This window comes from Opisthocomus hoazin, chromosome 8 (assembly GCF_030867145.1).
Source record: "Opisthocomus hoazin isolate bOpiHoa1 chromosome 8, bOpiHoa1.hap1, whole genome shotgun sequence".
Classification (NCBI taxonomy): domain Eukaryota; kingdom Metazoa; phylum Chordata; class Aves; order Opisthocomiformes; family Opisthocomidae; genus Opisthocomus; species Opisthocomus hoazin.
The window spans coordinates 12,338,742-12,355,193 of record NC_134421.1 but is presented as its reverse complement, the minus strand read 5'-3'; the positions used below and the strand labels follow the sequence as shown (position 1 = coordinate 12,355,193).

At 41.1% G+C, this 16,452-nt stretch overlaps 1 protein-coding gene across 1 annotated transcript in view; it reads left to right on the top strand.

Annotated features, from left to right (window-relative positions):
• Positions 1-16,452, top strand: part of APPL2 (adaptor protein, phosphotyrosine interacting with PH domain and leucine zipper 2) — a 39,020-nt gene that overhangs the window by 17,118 nt on the left and 5,450 nt on the right. The window contains exons 5-15 of the mRNA XM_075429434.1: positions 756-843; positions 3,325-3,366; positions 3,487-3,545; positions 4,515-4,661; positions 6,927-7,009; positions 12,481-12,639; positions 13,724-13,912; positions 14,231-14,273; positions 14,351-14,407; positions 14,522-14,610; positions 16,193-16,345. Of these exons, the coding sequence (XP_075285549.1) occupies positions 756-843; positions 3,325-3,366; positions 3,487-3,545; positions 4,515-4,661; positions 6,927-7,009; positions 12,481-12,639; positions 13,724-13,912; positions 14,231-14,273; positions 14,351-14,407; positions 14,522-14,610; positions 16,193-16,345 (1,109 nt within the window). The remainder of the gene's footprint in view (positions 1-755; positions 844-3,324; positions 3,367-3,486; positions 3,546-4,514; positions 4,662-6,926; positions 7,010-12,480; positions 12,640-13,723; positions 13,913-14,230; positions 14,274-14,350; positions 14,408-14,521; positions 14,611-16,192; positions 16,346-16,452) is intronic.

Genomic DNA, 16,452 nt, shown 5'->3' with positions numbered 1-16,452 from the left:
CACCTGCATAACCCTGCGTGGAGGCCTCCAAGATACTGTCAGCAAGTGGGCAGAGTATCATGTTAGCGTGTGGTGTGCTCCTAGTTGTAGTATCAGGTGCTCGAGCAGTGTGACTGATAGGTGTCCTGCCTGAACCTGTCCAATATTCTTAGTATGCCACTGCTGATGTGAGAGCCTTGCCTTCCTCCTAAACAGCATCACACGACTGCTTTAAAGTATGTCTCGATGTGCTGAATTTTAGAGAAACACAAAAACAGGAACGGGAAGCCGCTCTGAAGGTGAAATATTTGAATGGGACCTTTCGTTGTGTTTGCCCCCTGTTGTGATTGTGTCACAGATAACCCTCATGATGGAAAGAGGTTCTAGTTATGGTGGTGGGACTGTAACTCTGTGGTGCAGGGGCTAACAAAAACTTGTTAATAAAGGCTAGTTACAGATTAAATCCTGCTGGGTTGAGTATTAGCATTAATGGTCAAGTGAACTGCCCTGATACGGTATGTGGGAACTGAAAAGTTCTTGGATCCTTGGAGAACACCGGGTGGGTATTAAGCATTTAGAGGAAAATCCTCATCTGTCTTGCACATGTTGAGAAATGTATTGTAAGCACTAAAGTACGTTGAAGTACATAATATCCTTTCTTTGTCTGCTGGGCACAAATGTTAGGTGTGCTTCTTCAACAGCTGTAGAGTGCTGTTATTTTTTTTTATTACTTATTTACACTGTGTCTTAGGGCATTCCTCTGTGCTCTGTTTCAGCTCAATATTCTTCATTCTGAACTGGCAAAACAGCTTGCAGATACAATGGTTCTACCAATAATACAGTTTCGGGAAAAGGATCTCACAGGTAAATTTTATTTTGAGTTTTAATTTTCCTCATGTGTTCCTTCTTACTTATTTCATAATACACTGAGACATAAAGTCATGTAATAATTTGTTCTTTGATTCACAGATAAGTTTATTGTGTGTTGTTTTTTTTTTTCTACTACAGAATTCCATGGACAGGTGCATGCTTTTACTCAGGCTTAAACAATGCAAGTTCACCACATAAAGTTTTATGCACCACATGGTGCAAGTTTGCAAATACACAGCTTTGTTCTTTGTTGGATCACTACTTTTACACTAGTGTAATTTTGACATTATAATGGCCTAAAGAAGGAAAATTTAGCAGTGAATCTGGCTTGCAAACAGTATTTATCCTACTTCAGAAGTTCGAGTTTGTTTGAAAAGCACAAGCAAGAATGCTTTTTAAACTTCATAGCTGTCGCAAATGAGTGGTTAGATCGCTTAAATTATCACTCAAAGGTTTTACAAGAAAAATTTTACCGAAAATTTAGAAAATGTGATCTTACCCAGTTCGTTGGCAAGGTTCACTCTATGACTTATCAAGTGAATGGAATATAAAATCGAAGGAGGTTTTGAGTGGAAAATTATTTATACAAAGTAAAAGTGTGAGGGGATAGGGAGACCCTCCCACTGAGTCACCAGGTTCGGACTGGACCCCCTTGCTGTCTAAACTCCTTCTCAGACCGGAGCCTAGGTGCAGCTAGATCCAGAACCGACCTTAGACCACAATGGTTTCTATCTAAGGAATCTGTTTAGCAGCAGTTCAGGGTGTGTTCACAGTTTAAAGAGAGGGAGAATCACAGGGATTTAGCAGCTATTAATCACTGGTTAACTTAGCATTTACAGAGTGATTAGAAAGAATTTGCTATTAGAATCACAGTAATAGAATATGATGTTTTGAGTCGGTTCACACACACACGCAATCATAAAAAAATTCACCTCGAGTTCAGCGAAATTCTTCATATCAAATGATTTCTCAACGGGCAAAAGTTGAGTCTCAAGGAGATCAGCCCACGTAGTTTACGAGTTACTCTGAGGGTCGTCCCACTCAGAAGGATTTACTGGGTCCTTCCTTGGTACCACTGTTTATAGGGTCTCAAGGGGGCTGCACCACCACGACAGTGTATTCCCTGCCTTTTAACCGGTCAGTCCGCTTTAAATCCTTGCTATCCAAGGGTAGTTCCAAGTAACCTGATTGCACAAACTTGAAAATTCATTACTTAAATGGCAGAGCAATAATGCAAACATTTGGTGTAATTTCAAACAAAAGAAGTTCATGTTCAAGGTCAAGGACATTCGAACCTACTTGTGCAACAGAAACATGAGTTTTTACTGCGGCGTTTTCTTTTTTTTTGTTTTTTAAAGCCCACTTTTCAACTGATTCAGCTTAGTCCTGTTTATGTACTTTTTTTAAAGACATCATTTTGTTGGGAGATAAAACAACTGTAGCAAAATAGTGACTAGTTAAGGTTCCTCATAGCATCTCATTTGAAATTCTGAAGACATAAATGGATGTCTTGTTTATAATACAATGTCAAATATAAAGCAGTATTTGGATGGCAAAATCCTGGTTCTGTAAACACTGTCCCACCTCTTTAATGTGGCTTCACAGATACAGTGATTCTGCCCCCCAGTTCACAAAAGAAGACATGAAAAGAAAACGCAAGTGAACCCTGCAACCAAAGCCTCAGCTGCTTCATGACAAAGAATGAAAGTTTCTTTAGCTTCCCTGGATGTCAAAATCTTTTGTTCTATCTGTCACAACCTCCGTTTTTCTCTGACACAGTCTGTGGAACAAGGTTTTCAGTAGAGCCTGGCCATACTGAAATTTCATCAGGGTTTTGCCAGGTGCAGCGTACATTGGTATGGACACCGAGAACAGCTTGTCTCCAGCTCGTGGGAAAGCTGGGTCGCCTGTTTGCCTTCTCTTCCTTCCACCTGCATCAGAAACTCATGGCCAGTGTTTGTTGCGTAAGCATCGTAGCCAGCAGTCAGATGTGTTAGATACACATTGCTTTTCACAGAGAAACACAGCAAAAAATGTTCCATCTTGATGAAGATTCATGTACAGGAAAGGGGCTTAGTTCGTATGTCTCTGGGACTTAGATTTCTCGGTATCACAGGAGTGTTGTCAGGAAGTTGTTCAGCACTGCCGATCTTTTATGCTAGCAGTGGGTCTTTTGTCACAACAAGCGTACCGAAGTGGTGCTTCTTTGGGTAGATTACACTGGCAGATAAGGAATCTTTTTCACAGTGATAACTTGCTCAATCAAGTAAACTCACTCGACTCTTAATTTGCTATCTGCCGCTTCATTTCTCTAGCACCTAATCTGGGTTATCATTTTCAAGACAGGCATAACGTGTGCATCTCTGCTTTGAAAAGATTGGAGTGACTTAGGCATTAAATGTGCCATAAATGATCTCAGTTGAACAAAGTGTTTACAGATGGTTTAACTTTGAATATTTGATTTCTTTTTTCCAGAAGTAAGCACGTTGAAGGATCTTTTTGGCCTTGCTAGCAATGGTATGTTTCCCTGTTTTGTTTGTTTCTAATAGTGTGCACGTGTTATATCACAGAAGACATTTTTAATCTATGCACACACACATCACATTTCTAAAAAAAAATAATATTCCTTGTCTACAGAACATGACGTGTCCATGGCAAAGTATAGCAGGTTACCGAAAAGGAAAGAAAATGAAAAGGTAACGAACGTGAAAGGGAAAAGGAAAAGTTTTCGTCAGCTGTTCTGTCTGCATCGTTGTTCACTTATGAACTTTGGAGAGTTCATCAGTTAAATTCACAGTAGCTCAAGAGCACTTGTGATTTCATTTCCAACCAGACACAAAGCTTTTAAACATCAGTTCATCAGAGTTATACCTGTTTTCTCAAAGTTAGGCAAGCGATCAAGTATTGCGCTGAACTAGAGTCCTTCAGATCCAGGGGAGCTCTTCAGACAGAAGCAATCCAAATGGCTATAAATAGATTTGTGTAGGCCTGCTGTTGTACAGCTGATGTGATGATGCTGTACCACTGGGTACAATTCGCTGTGAACTGTCACGAAGCCTTGTGTCTGCAGTTTTAAAGCATTACAGTTTTTTCGCATCTACCTTCCTGCTAAATTTCTCTGTATGGATTGTCATTCCACTTACAGTATGCATAGCTCTGTTGGTGGGATTGTTTCATGTTTCTTCTTCTTTGCCCACTGGACCACTATTCCAAAATGTATCCCTATATGCCAAAACGTGTGTGATTGGCCCTGTCCAGGAGTGCCTCAGTTGTGCAGGCTGGTCCTTTAAAGGAAATGCATTGCAGAACAGAATGTGATACAGCATATTGTGAATTATTCATCTCTGAATTCTGCACTTGCACGCTTGTGTTGTGATCTCAGGTGCAAATAAATTTCTTGCACTGAGATCAGATCCAGAATTTTAGTTGTGGTACTTACGTAGTTTATAGTCACAGGGGCTCCCCAGATGCTTAGGTATCCTGCCAGAGAAGGGCTTAAAGTACTTGCTTTAGGTTTTGGATTCGCTTTCTTAGTTTCTCATCCTTCATTTTAATGTGCAGAGGTTCTGTAATGAGAGTTGTTTAAAGATAACTTGAAAACAATCAGTAAATATGTCCATATGCACAATAACACTTTGTCAACCTCTCTATCAATTTTTATTCAGCTTAAGGCAGAAGTGGCAAAAGAAGTGGCAAATGCAAGAAGAAAGCAGCACCTTTCATCTCTGCAATATTACTGTGCCCTGAATGCTCTGCAGTACAGGAAGAGAGTGGCAATGATGGAACCTATGCTGGGATATACACGAGGACAGGTATGGACGGTAAAGCGTCTATGTCACTTAGACATGTCCCTGGGAAAAGGAAAACATTGTAGCTCTGGATTTTTTTTTTGGGAACCAACAAATGATAACTGGGGGGGATAACTTCTATTCAGCTTGCCTAGATTCTAATAACTGATTTTGTTTGTGGCAGATGGTTGAATGTTTAGATATTCAGGAAAGGCACCAATGAAAAAAAACAAAACAGTGCACTTATATGCAAAATCAGCCTGGGGTTAATTTTTTTCACAGCTAAGCTATCAGTGCAGCAGCATTTACTTCCACTGTTTACTCTGTCTGCACAAACTCTCCGATGTAGCAGTTCCCTTCCTGGCACATAATGTTCAGCATACTGATGAGGAGCCTGCACAACAGGGAACAGAGCATGCACTGGAGAACTGGGAGGACAGAACAGTAGAGTGGGTTGAGCATAAAGCTGGCAAATCCTCTTTCTAATCTTTATTCTGCCAGCAATTTGATAGACCATTTCTCATGTCTGTAAAATGCGGTAGTACTACTGATAATCTGACTCTCCCGGATGTCAGGAGGATCAAGAAACTAGTATTTTCACAGCACTGGATTCTCATTACCATCCATTTTAAGGGTCTGTTGTGCTTCAACACTGATGAAAGAAAGCATTGGGAAAATGAGAATTGGGCTGTGAAAACAGGAAAGGAAAAAAAAAAAGGATGCAGTGCTCTGTTTGAGATTCTAGTGTGAATCATCATCCACATTGTCCTGTGTCTTTTGCAGATCATGTGCCACACATACTACAGGTAATAAATGAGAACTCAGTCACTTTCCCCACCACAGGAGTTCACACTGCTTCTCTGCAATAATTACACTGTGAAAGAACTGCGTTGGTTTGCTTTACTGGAAGCCAAACAGAACTTTCTTTACCTGTATTTTATCTGACAAAACTACCGTATTTCAGTGCTTTATACAGGAAGGTCTTAGGTTGTTGTGGGAATAACTAAGTAGCCAGAAACCAGTTGATATTGATGCTTAAATACTGTGAACCGCCCTTGGGCCCAAGTATCTATTTTCTTTCTTAATTACTCAGAACACGTGTGTCCTATTTCACATTTCCAACAAATGAGCCAAGCCATAAGGAATTTTTGGAAGAAGCAGTGGCTAATACAGGGTTTATTTGACTGAAAACTGACATCAGCATCTAAGCTAGGCGTGTCAGTCTATCATCAGTGGAATTTAGAGCTCTTCCCTTCTGAAGTAGGCTTCTGAATTAGAATAGGTGAATCATTCTTTAAGAGAATGTGCTTTCTCTCCTTTGTCTGTGAAGGGAGTCTGTGGCCAGTGACATCGTATCAGAAATCTGAGATAGAGGCAAGAGAAATCCCACATCCCAAGGTTAGGGAAAGGAGTGGAATCACAATTCAAACTGGGTGAAATAGCTAATAATTTGCTTAACAGTGGAGAATTTGCTTCTACATTTCTTTACGGAGTAGTTTGCTGACTTTTTTTTTTTTCAGAAGCCCAGTAGTTGCACACACGTGCTAGCCCTGCCCATATTTGACACAGTTGCCAGTAGGTCCTAACAATGACTGTATGCCCCACAGCAGGTAATCCAAGGTCAAGTCTACACTGAGTGGTTTGCTGCTGTTGTGTGCCTGCTGAGCCATACCAGCTAAGTGAATTCGTCGTCTGCCACAAAATGTGCGCGTTGGCCTTCATGGCTTTAATTAGCTCCTTCAGTAGAACGAAACCCGTGGTAAACTTGTAGTTGATGTCACTGATTATCCTGGAGGTTTCTGCTAGTGCAGCTACATTTCATCACTTTCGTGACTGATTTTGCTATAGCAGTTAAAAAATTTCCAGGTTGGGGTTGGTAGTCCAGGTTGGACTACTAAATCTAATGGATGATGTGTGTCCTGTTCCTTTTGATATGGTGGCACTGCGCGCAGTGGCCGATAACACCACCAGACCCGATGCAGCAGAGTGCTAGCATGGGAGAACGCTGCCTGTTCCCTTGTTTCAGTCATTTAGCAAGTCTGTTGGAAACGTAGCTGTCAGCAGCCAATAGCTTACGTGTGTGTAAAAGTGTGCGAAAGGGTGGAAAGTTACAAAAGCGAGAAATACAAAGAAAGGCACCGCAGCTGTTTAGACCATGTGTTTGATCGCCAGCCAGAAGTATCAGTCATGGGATGGCTGCTGACACAGTCCCAGAATCTGTTATTTGTCTGCCGACGCCAAGATGACTGCCAGTGTCCGTGTCCATGTTTTTGTTTTTATATTTTTCAGATCAACTTTTTTAAGAAAGGAGCAGAGATGTTTTCCAAAAGAATGGACAGCTTTTTGTCATCTGTTTCAGACATGGTTCAAAGGTAACGCAATACTTTAGCACTGTAACCTTCAGCACGTAACAGAGAGTGTCTCTGTTTTTTTTCTCACGAGAGTCCTTCCATGCTTGTGTTGCATTGTTGGGCATATTTTGCTAAGGCAGCAGGTGGAAAGGAGGTATAATTGTACATGTAGAGCAGAATGCTGTCAGTGCACTGCAGTGAGTATTTTTACAGTATAGCCAGGAACTATATACTGTAAAGTATTCACGTGCTTTCTTACATCCCTGTGTCTCTTCATGGACACAAAGCATGGAATTTGGGCTTGAAATGGATTAACAGAATTAGTATAATAGAGAGCTGAAGTGCGTTCTGAATTAGAGGTATTTATACTTGTTGGGTCTTCTGTAATAATATTGTAACAGTAACCTATGAACCTCCACTTTTGTAAATTTTGTGATTATTTTTTATTTCCCCTTTCTACCTCCCCAGCTGGAATGAAGGTTGACATTTTCATTATAATTAAGTCCCTGTGAATGTAAACTTTACGCTTAAAGTGTAATCATATTAGAGAGAACATCAATCATTTATTTTAAATCAGCTGGAACACTAAACAGAGTCCTTCACTTTATTGCTTCATACTTTTCATATTGGACTGTATCCAAATCATTACTTATTCTGACTCTGGTGGCATTTTAAATAATGCATACTTGTTAATTTGAGAACAGTGTTATGAGTAAGCTGCCTGTATAATAGATTCTTTCACTAAATGATTCTTTACTTCCTGTACCTCTATACTTACTTATATATCTTTTCACACTGACTTCTGAAATAAATCCCTCCATAGTCTCCATAGCATTTGTACAGACTGGAGGGCAGATATTGAACTCCCTTGAAATAGTGCCTTTTATTTAGTAAGGCTAGAGTACATTGCTTGTGCCTTGTAGGTACAGTGAAGATCCTGCCGTTGGATCCTCACTGTAGAATAAGCCCTTTTAATCCAAAGTCTGATAGATTTGAATTCTGAATAGTACACAGTAGTAAATGGAAGCAAAAGTAGGCTGCTCAGTTGGTTTGCTGAGTCTGGTTTTTGTGTTTTTAAGTCTGTCGCACAGAAAAGCTTGAAAGTACAGCGCAAATGTAACTAGTACAGGAGTGTGAGATCTTTGGACAGTACAAAACAGAAGCTTGCAAAGTTCTGAGTGACACCGTGCAGCTTACCAAAGACTGACACAAGACATGGTTTCATGACTGAAGATTATACAGCCACTGAAAACCGTGCTGCCCACCCCTTTCCTTCTTTAGTGCTGGGGATCACAAGGCCTCAGTGAGTCAGATCTGCTTGCTAATTAAGCTAAAAGCTTTTTATTTGTCAGATTTGTTTTCCTGGAACAACAAGGCAATGAGACCCATTGTGCAGTTACAGAGTTTCAGCAGTCCTGTAGTCTTCCATCTCTTTAAGCTGGTTGTGAAACTGAGTCTTCATATGTAAAAGTATTTTCATTTATACAGTGAATATTACTAACAGTGTGAAAACACATAAGAGATCATTAAAAGATTTTCAGTAGCCAATTGGTCTGATTGTCACAGATGCATGTAATTTCAGAATTGCCAGCTTTTCTCTCCTTTCTACCTTGGAGATAAGAGAAACACACCTTAGGAAGAGAAATCCAGGCTTGGGAACCACAAGGATGCCAGGGCAGTTTTGTCAGAAGCAGTGTGTGGTGCAACAGAAATGACTGATCAGAAGATTCGTTGAAGTAGCACTTATGTAAAAACTGACAGCACTGTTTCATTTGATTTCAAAATGGAATTTAAATAATTCTTATTCTGACATTTAATGATAATGTTGAAAGGCACTAGCTTGCCAAATATGGTCTAATTTAATTCAGATCTGATGATGTTACTCAGCCTTTATAACTTAGCCACTTGTATGACTTGGCTAGGTGGTAAGATGCACACAGCTGGTCTCAGTTTGGAGGTGATGTGCAAGCTTAGGAAGTCTCAGCTTTCTAAAAATGCAGAAAAGCTGTAAATAAGCTAAAATGAAACAGAACAACACCATGATGCAAGAGTGACTCTTCATCTGGCCAGTCAGATACTGCTTAGTGCTGACTTAAATGCAGCGCTGTGTCTCCAGGTTACTTCGACAGTTACAGGATATCACCAGCTTCTGCAGAAGACTGGGAAGAACAAGAGCAGAATCCTATATTCTTGCCATGTCCTTTTCCACAGGCTTTTTGCCACCGTCAGAGGCAGTGTAGTGGACTGTATGGATCTATGGTCCCACTGTGTACAGCCTGTGTTGTACTCGTGTTCTCCAAAAGATTTAACCACTTGGGCAGACGTAGGGAGAAAGTTGCTTATTGCATAGGTGCAGGTATTAATAACTTTCTAAGGTATGCAACGACAAATATTCTTGTGTTCCCATGCCAGGAGTTTTCCTAGTACCCTCAGTACAGTTAATAACTCCTGAAGTTTGGAAAAGTTAAGAAAGAAATCAAATATTTGCTAGCATTGTTTTTCTGAAAGTCAAAGAAGAGCTGGTGCAGTATGGACCTCCAGAGGTCATCTAGTCCACCCTCCTGCTGAGAGCAGGGTCAGTTAGCGCAGAGTGCTCAACACTGTGTCCAGTCAAATTTTGAGCATCTCTCTCTGTCTCACGCATGGCACACACAGTGTCTGGTTACAGCTTGTGTCCGTTGTCTGTCATCCTGTCACTGCACACCTCCAAGACGGGTCTAGCTCCATCTGCTGTATACACTCCCATCAGGTAATTAAGTGAGCAGTAAGATCCTCCCCCCTTAGCCTTCATTTCATGAGGCTGAAAAACAATTCTCGCAGCTTCTTCTCATGTCACATGTTCTGGCCCCCTAGCCGTCTTGGTGACTCTTTGCTTGACTTTGTCTTTCATGTGCTGGGGCACCAAAACTAGACACAGTCCTCCTGCTGGAGTCTCACAAGTGCTGAACAGACACGAGTAATTACTTGCTTTGACCTGCTGGCTGTACTCCTGCTCATGCAGCCCAGGATGTGACTTTTTTTTACCACAAGGGCTTGGTGCTGGCTTATGGTCAATTTGTTCTCTGGAACCCCGAGGTCCTTTGCTGGGTCTTGCTTTCTATCCAGATGCCTCCTGTCCTTTAGAGTTGCATGGAGTTATTCCATCACAGGCAGGACTTTGTCTTTGCTGAACTGCATGATGTTCCTATCTGCCCAGTTCTGCAGCATGTCAAGGTCCCTCTGAACAGCAGCCCTTCATTCCACCATATCTGTCAATCAGTCTTCCCAATTTGGTGTCATCTGCATCTATGGGTTGTCCAGCTCTTATTAAAGACTGTAAACCTGTAAGCCTCAGTATTGACCCATGAGGAACTTCACTAATGGCTTGGATACCAGTTGGGCTTGTCTCACTGATCACAACCCTCTGAGCTCAGTGGTGCAGCTGTTTCTTCTATCCATCTTGTAGCTGACTTCTCCAGTTTGTATTTCACTAATTTGGCTATGAGGATACTGTGGGAGACCATGTGAAAGGTCCTGCTGAAGTCAAGTGAAACAGCACCTACCACTCATCTCCCGTCCACCAAGCTAGTCATTGCATCACAGAGGGCAGTCAGAATGGTCAGGCGTGATTCATCCTTTGGCAAATGTCTGCTGGCTGTTCCTCGTTGCCTTCTTGTCCTTCGTGTGTTTGGAAATGGCTGGAGAATTTGCTCCGCAGCTTTCCCAGGGACTGAGGTGTGGCTGAGTGGCTTGTAGTTCCCCAGACTGTTTTTCTTGCCTGTCTCAAAGGTAGGTGTCACACTTGCCTTTTTTTCAGTCACTAGGAACCTTCGCTGACTGCAGTGAACTTTCGAAGATTATAGATAGGGAAATCAGCCAGCTCCCTCGGGACCTCAGTTCACAGACACGTAGCCAGACCTGGTTCACAGAAGGGCAGTGCAAACAGATGGTCTAAAAATGTTTTCTACTTCCTTGTCCACAGATGCGCCAAATAGTGCTTGCAGCTGACACAGAGATCCAAGCCCTTTTACATGTAGTTTATCTAATAGCTATTTTTTTAATTATTGTATTACGTCGCAGTTTCAAAATGGCAGACCTTTAGTTGCTTTCTGATTATGCCCATTGTGTTGATGTGTATTGAGTAGAAGAGTCTGCAAGTGAAACACAGACTTACTAAGGTTGATGGAAACAAGGCAGGTTTATTGGTGATAGGACTGTCAAGCGGTCTTTGGGAACCTCTGAAAGCCCAGTGGCTCCAGTGACTGTCTGACACTGGAGGTGAAAAAAAAATGAAGGTATTTCACTGGCATATGATGACTCTGACCTCCCTTTGCTTGCTTATTCCAGTAAAATGGCTGCTCCGCTTCCCCCTTTACACCAAATGTGTCTTGTAGTGATGTGTCTTAGCGTAATATTATTCAAACATAGATGTTAAGTACTGCAGTATATATGCATATGATGCTTCTGCAATGAATTACCATTTAGTTTCTGAATTTTGCACTTGGATATCCATTCACAGGTACCACTTTCAAAAAACTGGATTTTTACAGATATGTTTAAACCAGCTCAGTTTTGTCCCTTTGCACCAAGAATGTTTTCTGAATCGCACCAAAGTGGAAGACAGTATTATGAACAAAAATTAGAGCTAAAGTGAGACTTGAACTATAGATTTTGTTATTGTATTGTTCTGAATTCATGGAAAACTTACTGTTGGAAATCCATGACCAGTTAATAGGTGGTCTCATGGCAGGAATTCCTGCATGTTACAGCATTGCAGGAATTAGACAAAGTTCTGGGAAAGCCAAGAGATACTGTAGTAAAGCCTGCTTTGAACTGTGCCGCTGTATAGGGCAACGTCTATATATGTTCAGCAGTGTAAATTCGTACAAGCATGTCTTTTATAAGCTGTCTGTCTCAAAAAATAAACTGAAGTCTTCACTCTCAACACATCAGCATTTTTCGCGTGCTTGTGTCAGTCTTACAAAACAGTCTCATAATTCTGATCATTATCTCTATTTCTCTGAGGAAAGAAGGTAACTGCGTTTAGTACAGTTGCAAAAAAGAAAGCATAGCTACTGTACGACACATGTTGAGAGTAACATCTTCAAGCTGGGCTTTCAAAATAAAGAGCAAGGGGAAATCCTGGCTGTGCTTTTGCTGCCAGCCTGCCAAAGATAGCCATCTTTTCCTTAAGCCATCCCTAATACCTTCAGAGCAGGTGCATCTTGTCTCTTCAGGCTCAGGTGACATTGTCTGGGAGTAGTTCCCTATTGTCTGCCTCTTCCTTCCATTCTTTCCTAACTGCACTGATTTGTCTAGTCCTTAGAGAAGGACTTGGACGTGTAGTCTTACGTTGTATTTCCTATAGAGTTTATTCTAAAAATAAACTTTATTGTTGCACTACTCTCCAATATAATCCCAACTGGTATTTTTGTTCATTTTGGGTTACAGATGTTAGCTATGTCCTGGTATAAATTGACTAATGGTGCCTTCGGGTTTCTTGTTTTTTCCAGCATACAGGGAGAGCTGGATGCTGAAGCTGAAAAAATGAGGGTGTCCCAGCAGGACTTAACTGCAGTTAATGAATCTGTTTACACCCCAGATTCTGATGTAACTTCACCTGTTATCAATAGAAATCTCATCCAGAAGGCTGGCTACCTTAATCTTAGAAAGTAAGAAGACTGTTGTTACCTGCTGGTTTGTTTAGTTGCTAACTAGTCGCTACATTTTTTTTTTTTAGGTTGTAAGGACTCCTCAGGTAATGATTGAGGCTCCTGAATCACTGTGGCAGCTGTTTTCTGAGTATCTCTGTCATCTGTGGAAATGTGTTTTAGAAGCTTAAACCAAATTAGAGGCATTTGTGACTGTTTTCCTGAAAACAGAAGTTTACTTCTGTTTGAATTCACCTACAGGGATGATTTCCTGTGTTCAGGTGGCTAAAAATTAGAAACTGGTGGGGCTGGGTTCAGATTGTTCCCAGTTCTCAAGGCTAATGAAGACAGTGTTTACAAAAATAAACAGCTATATTTTGTAGTTAATAGATGTTTTCATAAATTACTTCCTTTACATAAACAAAAGCTTTATGGACAATGCAAGTGTGTAACTTTTAATGTGTGCCATACGTAGAGTTACCTCTGCAGATTTTCCAAACAAAATCTTGCATCAGCTTCCACGGGAGCTATGTATACTGATGGCATATAGTAACCCTATGTATGTGATTGATTAAATACCATTTTATTTCTGTTTGACTAGTAAATTTTTTTTTTTGTGAGTGGACATTTATTAATTTCTCATAGCATTCTAAGAGCTGGATTACAATGTAATGGGACTCCATAGATAGGGAGAAGATGGACTCTGAGATACTGCTTGCAGAAGATACTTTTTTTAATGATGATTCTTTGTGCTGAAGTTGCTCATGCTGCTCTTCAGCTTGAAAATAGTTGTTTTTTTTTAAATCCAGCGTAATAGTGTTTTGTGTAAGTTAACTCAATATCAATAATTCTTTTATTCCTTAACTAGGAGACACTGCAGAGAATGTTTTGAACTTGCTATGTTTGGAATTAGTTTACTTCTTCAGCTTTCATTAAGAATTAGTCTCTGCTAGGACTAGGTGCTACTTTTACTTCTTAACGGACACTCATCATTAAAAAAAACTCCATGAAGTTCAGATTAGCATCAGACATGTTTGCAGTTTCATATATGTTTGGAGTAATTTCTAAATAGTAATCAGTCTTTATCACTGCATCTTCTCGTTAGTAAAACAGGACTGGTGACTACAACTTGGGAAAGACTGTATTTCTTCACTCAAGGTGGCAACTTGATGTGTCAGCCAAGGGGAGCAGTAGCTGGAGGCTTGATTCAGGACCTGGACAACTGCTCTGTTATGGCTGTAGACTGCGAAGATAGAAGATACTGCTTTCAGATCACTACTCCTACAGGCAAAGCGTACGAGACAGGTTTTATTTGAGGACAGCCAGTGACATCTGCCCTTTCAGATGCTGTTTCATGTCAAACATGCTATAATAGTAAGCCTTTCTGGGCTTCCAGAAGGGCGTTTCCAAATCATAAGCGTGTTCCTTTCCCATCCTCCCCCACAACTGCCTGAAGAGCGCATGTGGTGTCCTTTATCTGCAGCTTATTTGTGATTTTTTTTGTTCCTTTGATGGTTAATAGATACAAAACTTGGTGATGTTATTGTAAGAACTGGAGTCAAACAGTCCTGGTGTCCACTGTTAGCACTGATCCACTATGTTTATATTTTAGGGGTATAACCCTCCAAGCAGAAAGCAAGAAAGAATATGAGGAGGTAAAAATATTTTCTTAATGCTGTTATTCTTGTATACAAGTGAGCTTGAAGAGTTCAATTTTATTTTTCCCTTCCAGTGGATATGTGCCATCAACAACATCTCCAGACAGATCTATCTCACTGACAATCCAGAGGTGGGAGCTTGTTTCCATCCTTCAGCCCGTTCCTTCCAACTTGCTTTCCCATTGTCCTTTACGTGGCAATGTAAAGTACGTGTGTAAATGAGCTGTTCGGTCTTGTTTTCATAGGCAGCCGCAATCAAGTTAAATCAGACAGCCCTACAAGCCGTGACTCCCATTACCAGCTTTGGGAGAAAACATGAAGTTCACCACCCCAGGTACCGTTCTCACTTGCGTGGACTAGAGACAGTGTGCTGGCTCAGTCGTGCCCTTCTTGCAGGCAACAGTCAGCCGGAAGAAAGCCCTGTCGAGGCCCTGGCTTTGCAAGCCTGTGTGTCTCTGCTTCTGATGTTTCCTACTGCAGCTGTAAGAGATGCTAAGTGTTGAGGGCAAATGCTTGTTGTTCCACGTCACAGCTTTGAAGCGCCCTGTGGTTGCCATGGCATTTTGCCGTTTCCAGAAACAAACACAATGCTGTATTTGTAAGTGCTTTGCTGTAAGTGAGCAACTTGTAATGTGGGCTGTGATTTTATGATACTAATGCAGCAGAGTCTCCAGCCTATGTTGAACAAGTATATTCTCACGTATTAGCTCAAGCAGTGCCTGTCAGTCTGGCACAGGAATGTGCCTTACACAGCTGTCAGAGTAATGACTGTTGTTCTCTTGTACTCATTCAGGTCAATCAATAAAGCTCCCCTCCTTCAAAAATTGTTAATAATGCTCTAGGATATGCTTATATTCAGAACACATATTTTGTGTTTCATTTCTTTATGTCCATATGATTCTAGCATCTTGCTCAGTGGGAATTCTTCAGACTTCATCAGAGTTGGCTTTCAAGCCGAGTGCTGGACTGAAATCTTGCTTTCAGAAGCAGTGTGATAAATAAAATGGGGCAAGTTTGTGTCACGCTGACTTCAGCGTGAAGAGACTTCTTTGCAAGTTTTGTCAAAAAATTGTGAATTCTTACTTGGATATTTTCAAATTCTCAAAGCTTTTCCAGATCTTCTGTCTCTCGGACCAGTGCCTTCACTGCGATTTATGATTCCCTTTGTTATGACTGCGTACAGATTACAAAGACTCCCTGTAGCCATGGGGAATGCCAATTTCTCTCTAATTTTATTCAGTACAGCTGTTCCTCTTTGATTACAGATCTATAAACAGAAGAGTATTGCCTGTATTTCACTGGGCAAAGGAAATAGCTATTTCATTGACAACTGATCTCCCAAGTCACTTTTACATCTGCACACAACCAGAAAGCTTTCTAGAAGCAGAAGGATGCAGCTAGTAAAGGCAGTGTACCACATACAGTGATGTGTATAGTTATGGCGTCTGTTGCTGTGGGAAACGCACCATTTCATTCTCGTTGAGAAAAGGTGCAGGGAGAAATCTGACCCAGTGTGTAAAGCTTCTTCTCGGCTATCACCTTGTAACGAGCCTGAGGCCAAGTGAGGTCTTTGAAAGATGCCAGGATTCCCTTGGCACTGGCAGACCCAAGTGTGAACTGGTCATGCGGCTGGAAATGTGGCCGCTAGCGGCCAGGGAGGCAAACGGCACCCTGATGCTCAAAGTCTGCCTTCAGGTTTAATACACCAGCATTTACTCTTTTCCTAAATAATTCTAGGTACAAAAAAAAAAACGAAGCTTTTGTTAGAGTCCTCAGTAACAGGTAAATAGGAAAATACTTTTAAGTTTATGTGTACTGGGTCAGTCCCGCTTTGGATTTTTGAACAATCTTGCCTGTCTTCCAGAACAAAGATACGGTGTCATTGATTGAAACATTTTTTTCCATTTTCACTTTAGCCAGAATGTAAAAAATACAGAAAATGATAAAATAATTCCCAGTGAATCAGCTGGCATTCAAGACTTCACACAACTCATTGCTCCTGGAACACCGATTCAGTTTGACATCGTACTGCCTGCCACAGAATTCCTGGACCAGAACAGAGGTGGCAGGTACGGCCAGAGACAGTGATCAGTCACGTTAACACGGTGGTTTCAGGGGAGAAGATGGGTATTGCGGCATGTGTGTGTGGTGACCAGAATCTGTAATTAGAGTTTTT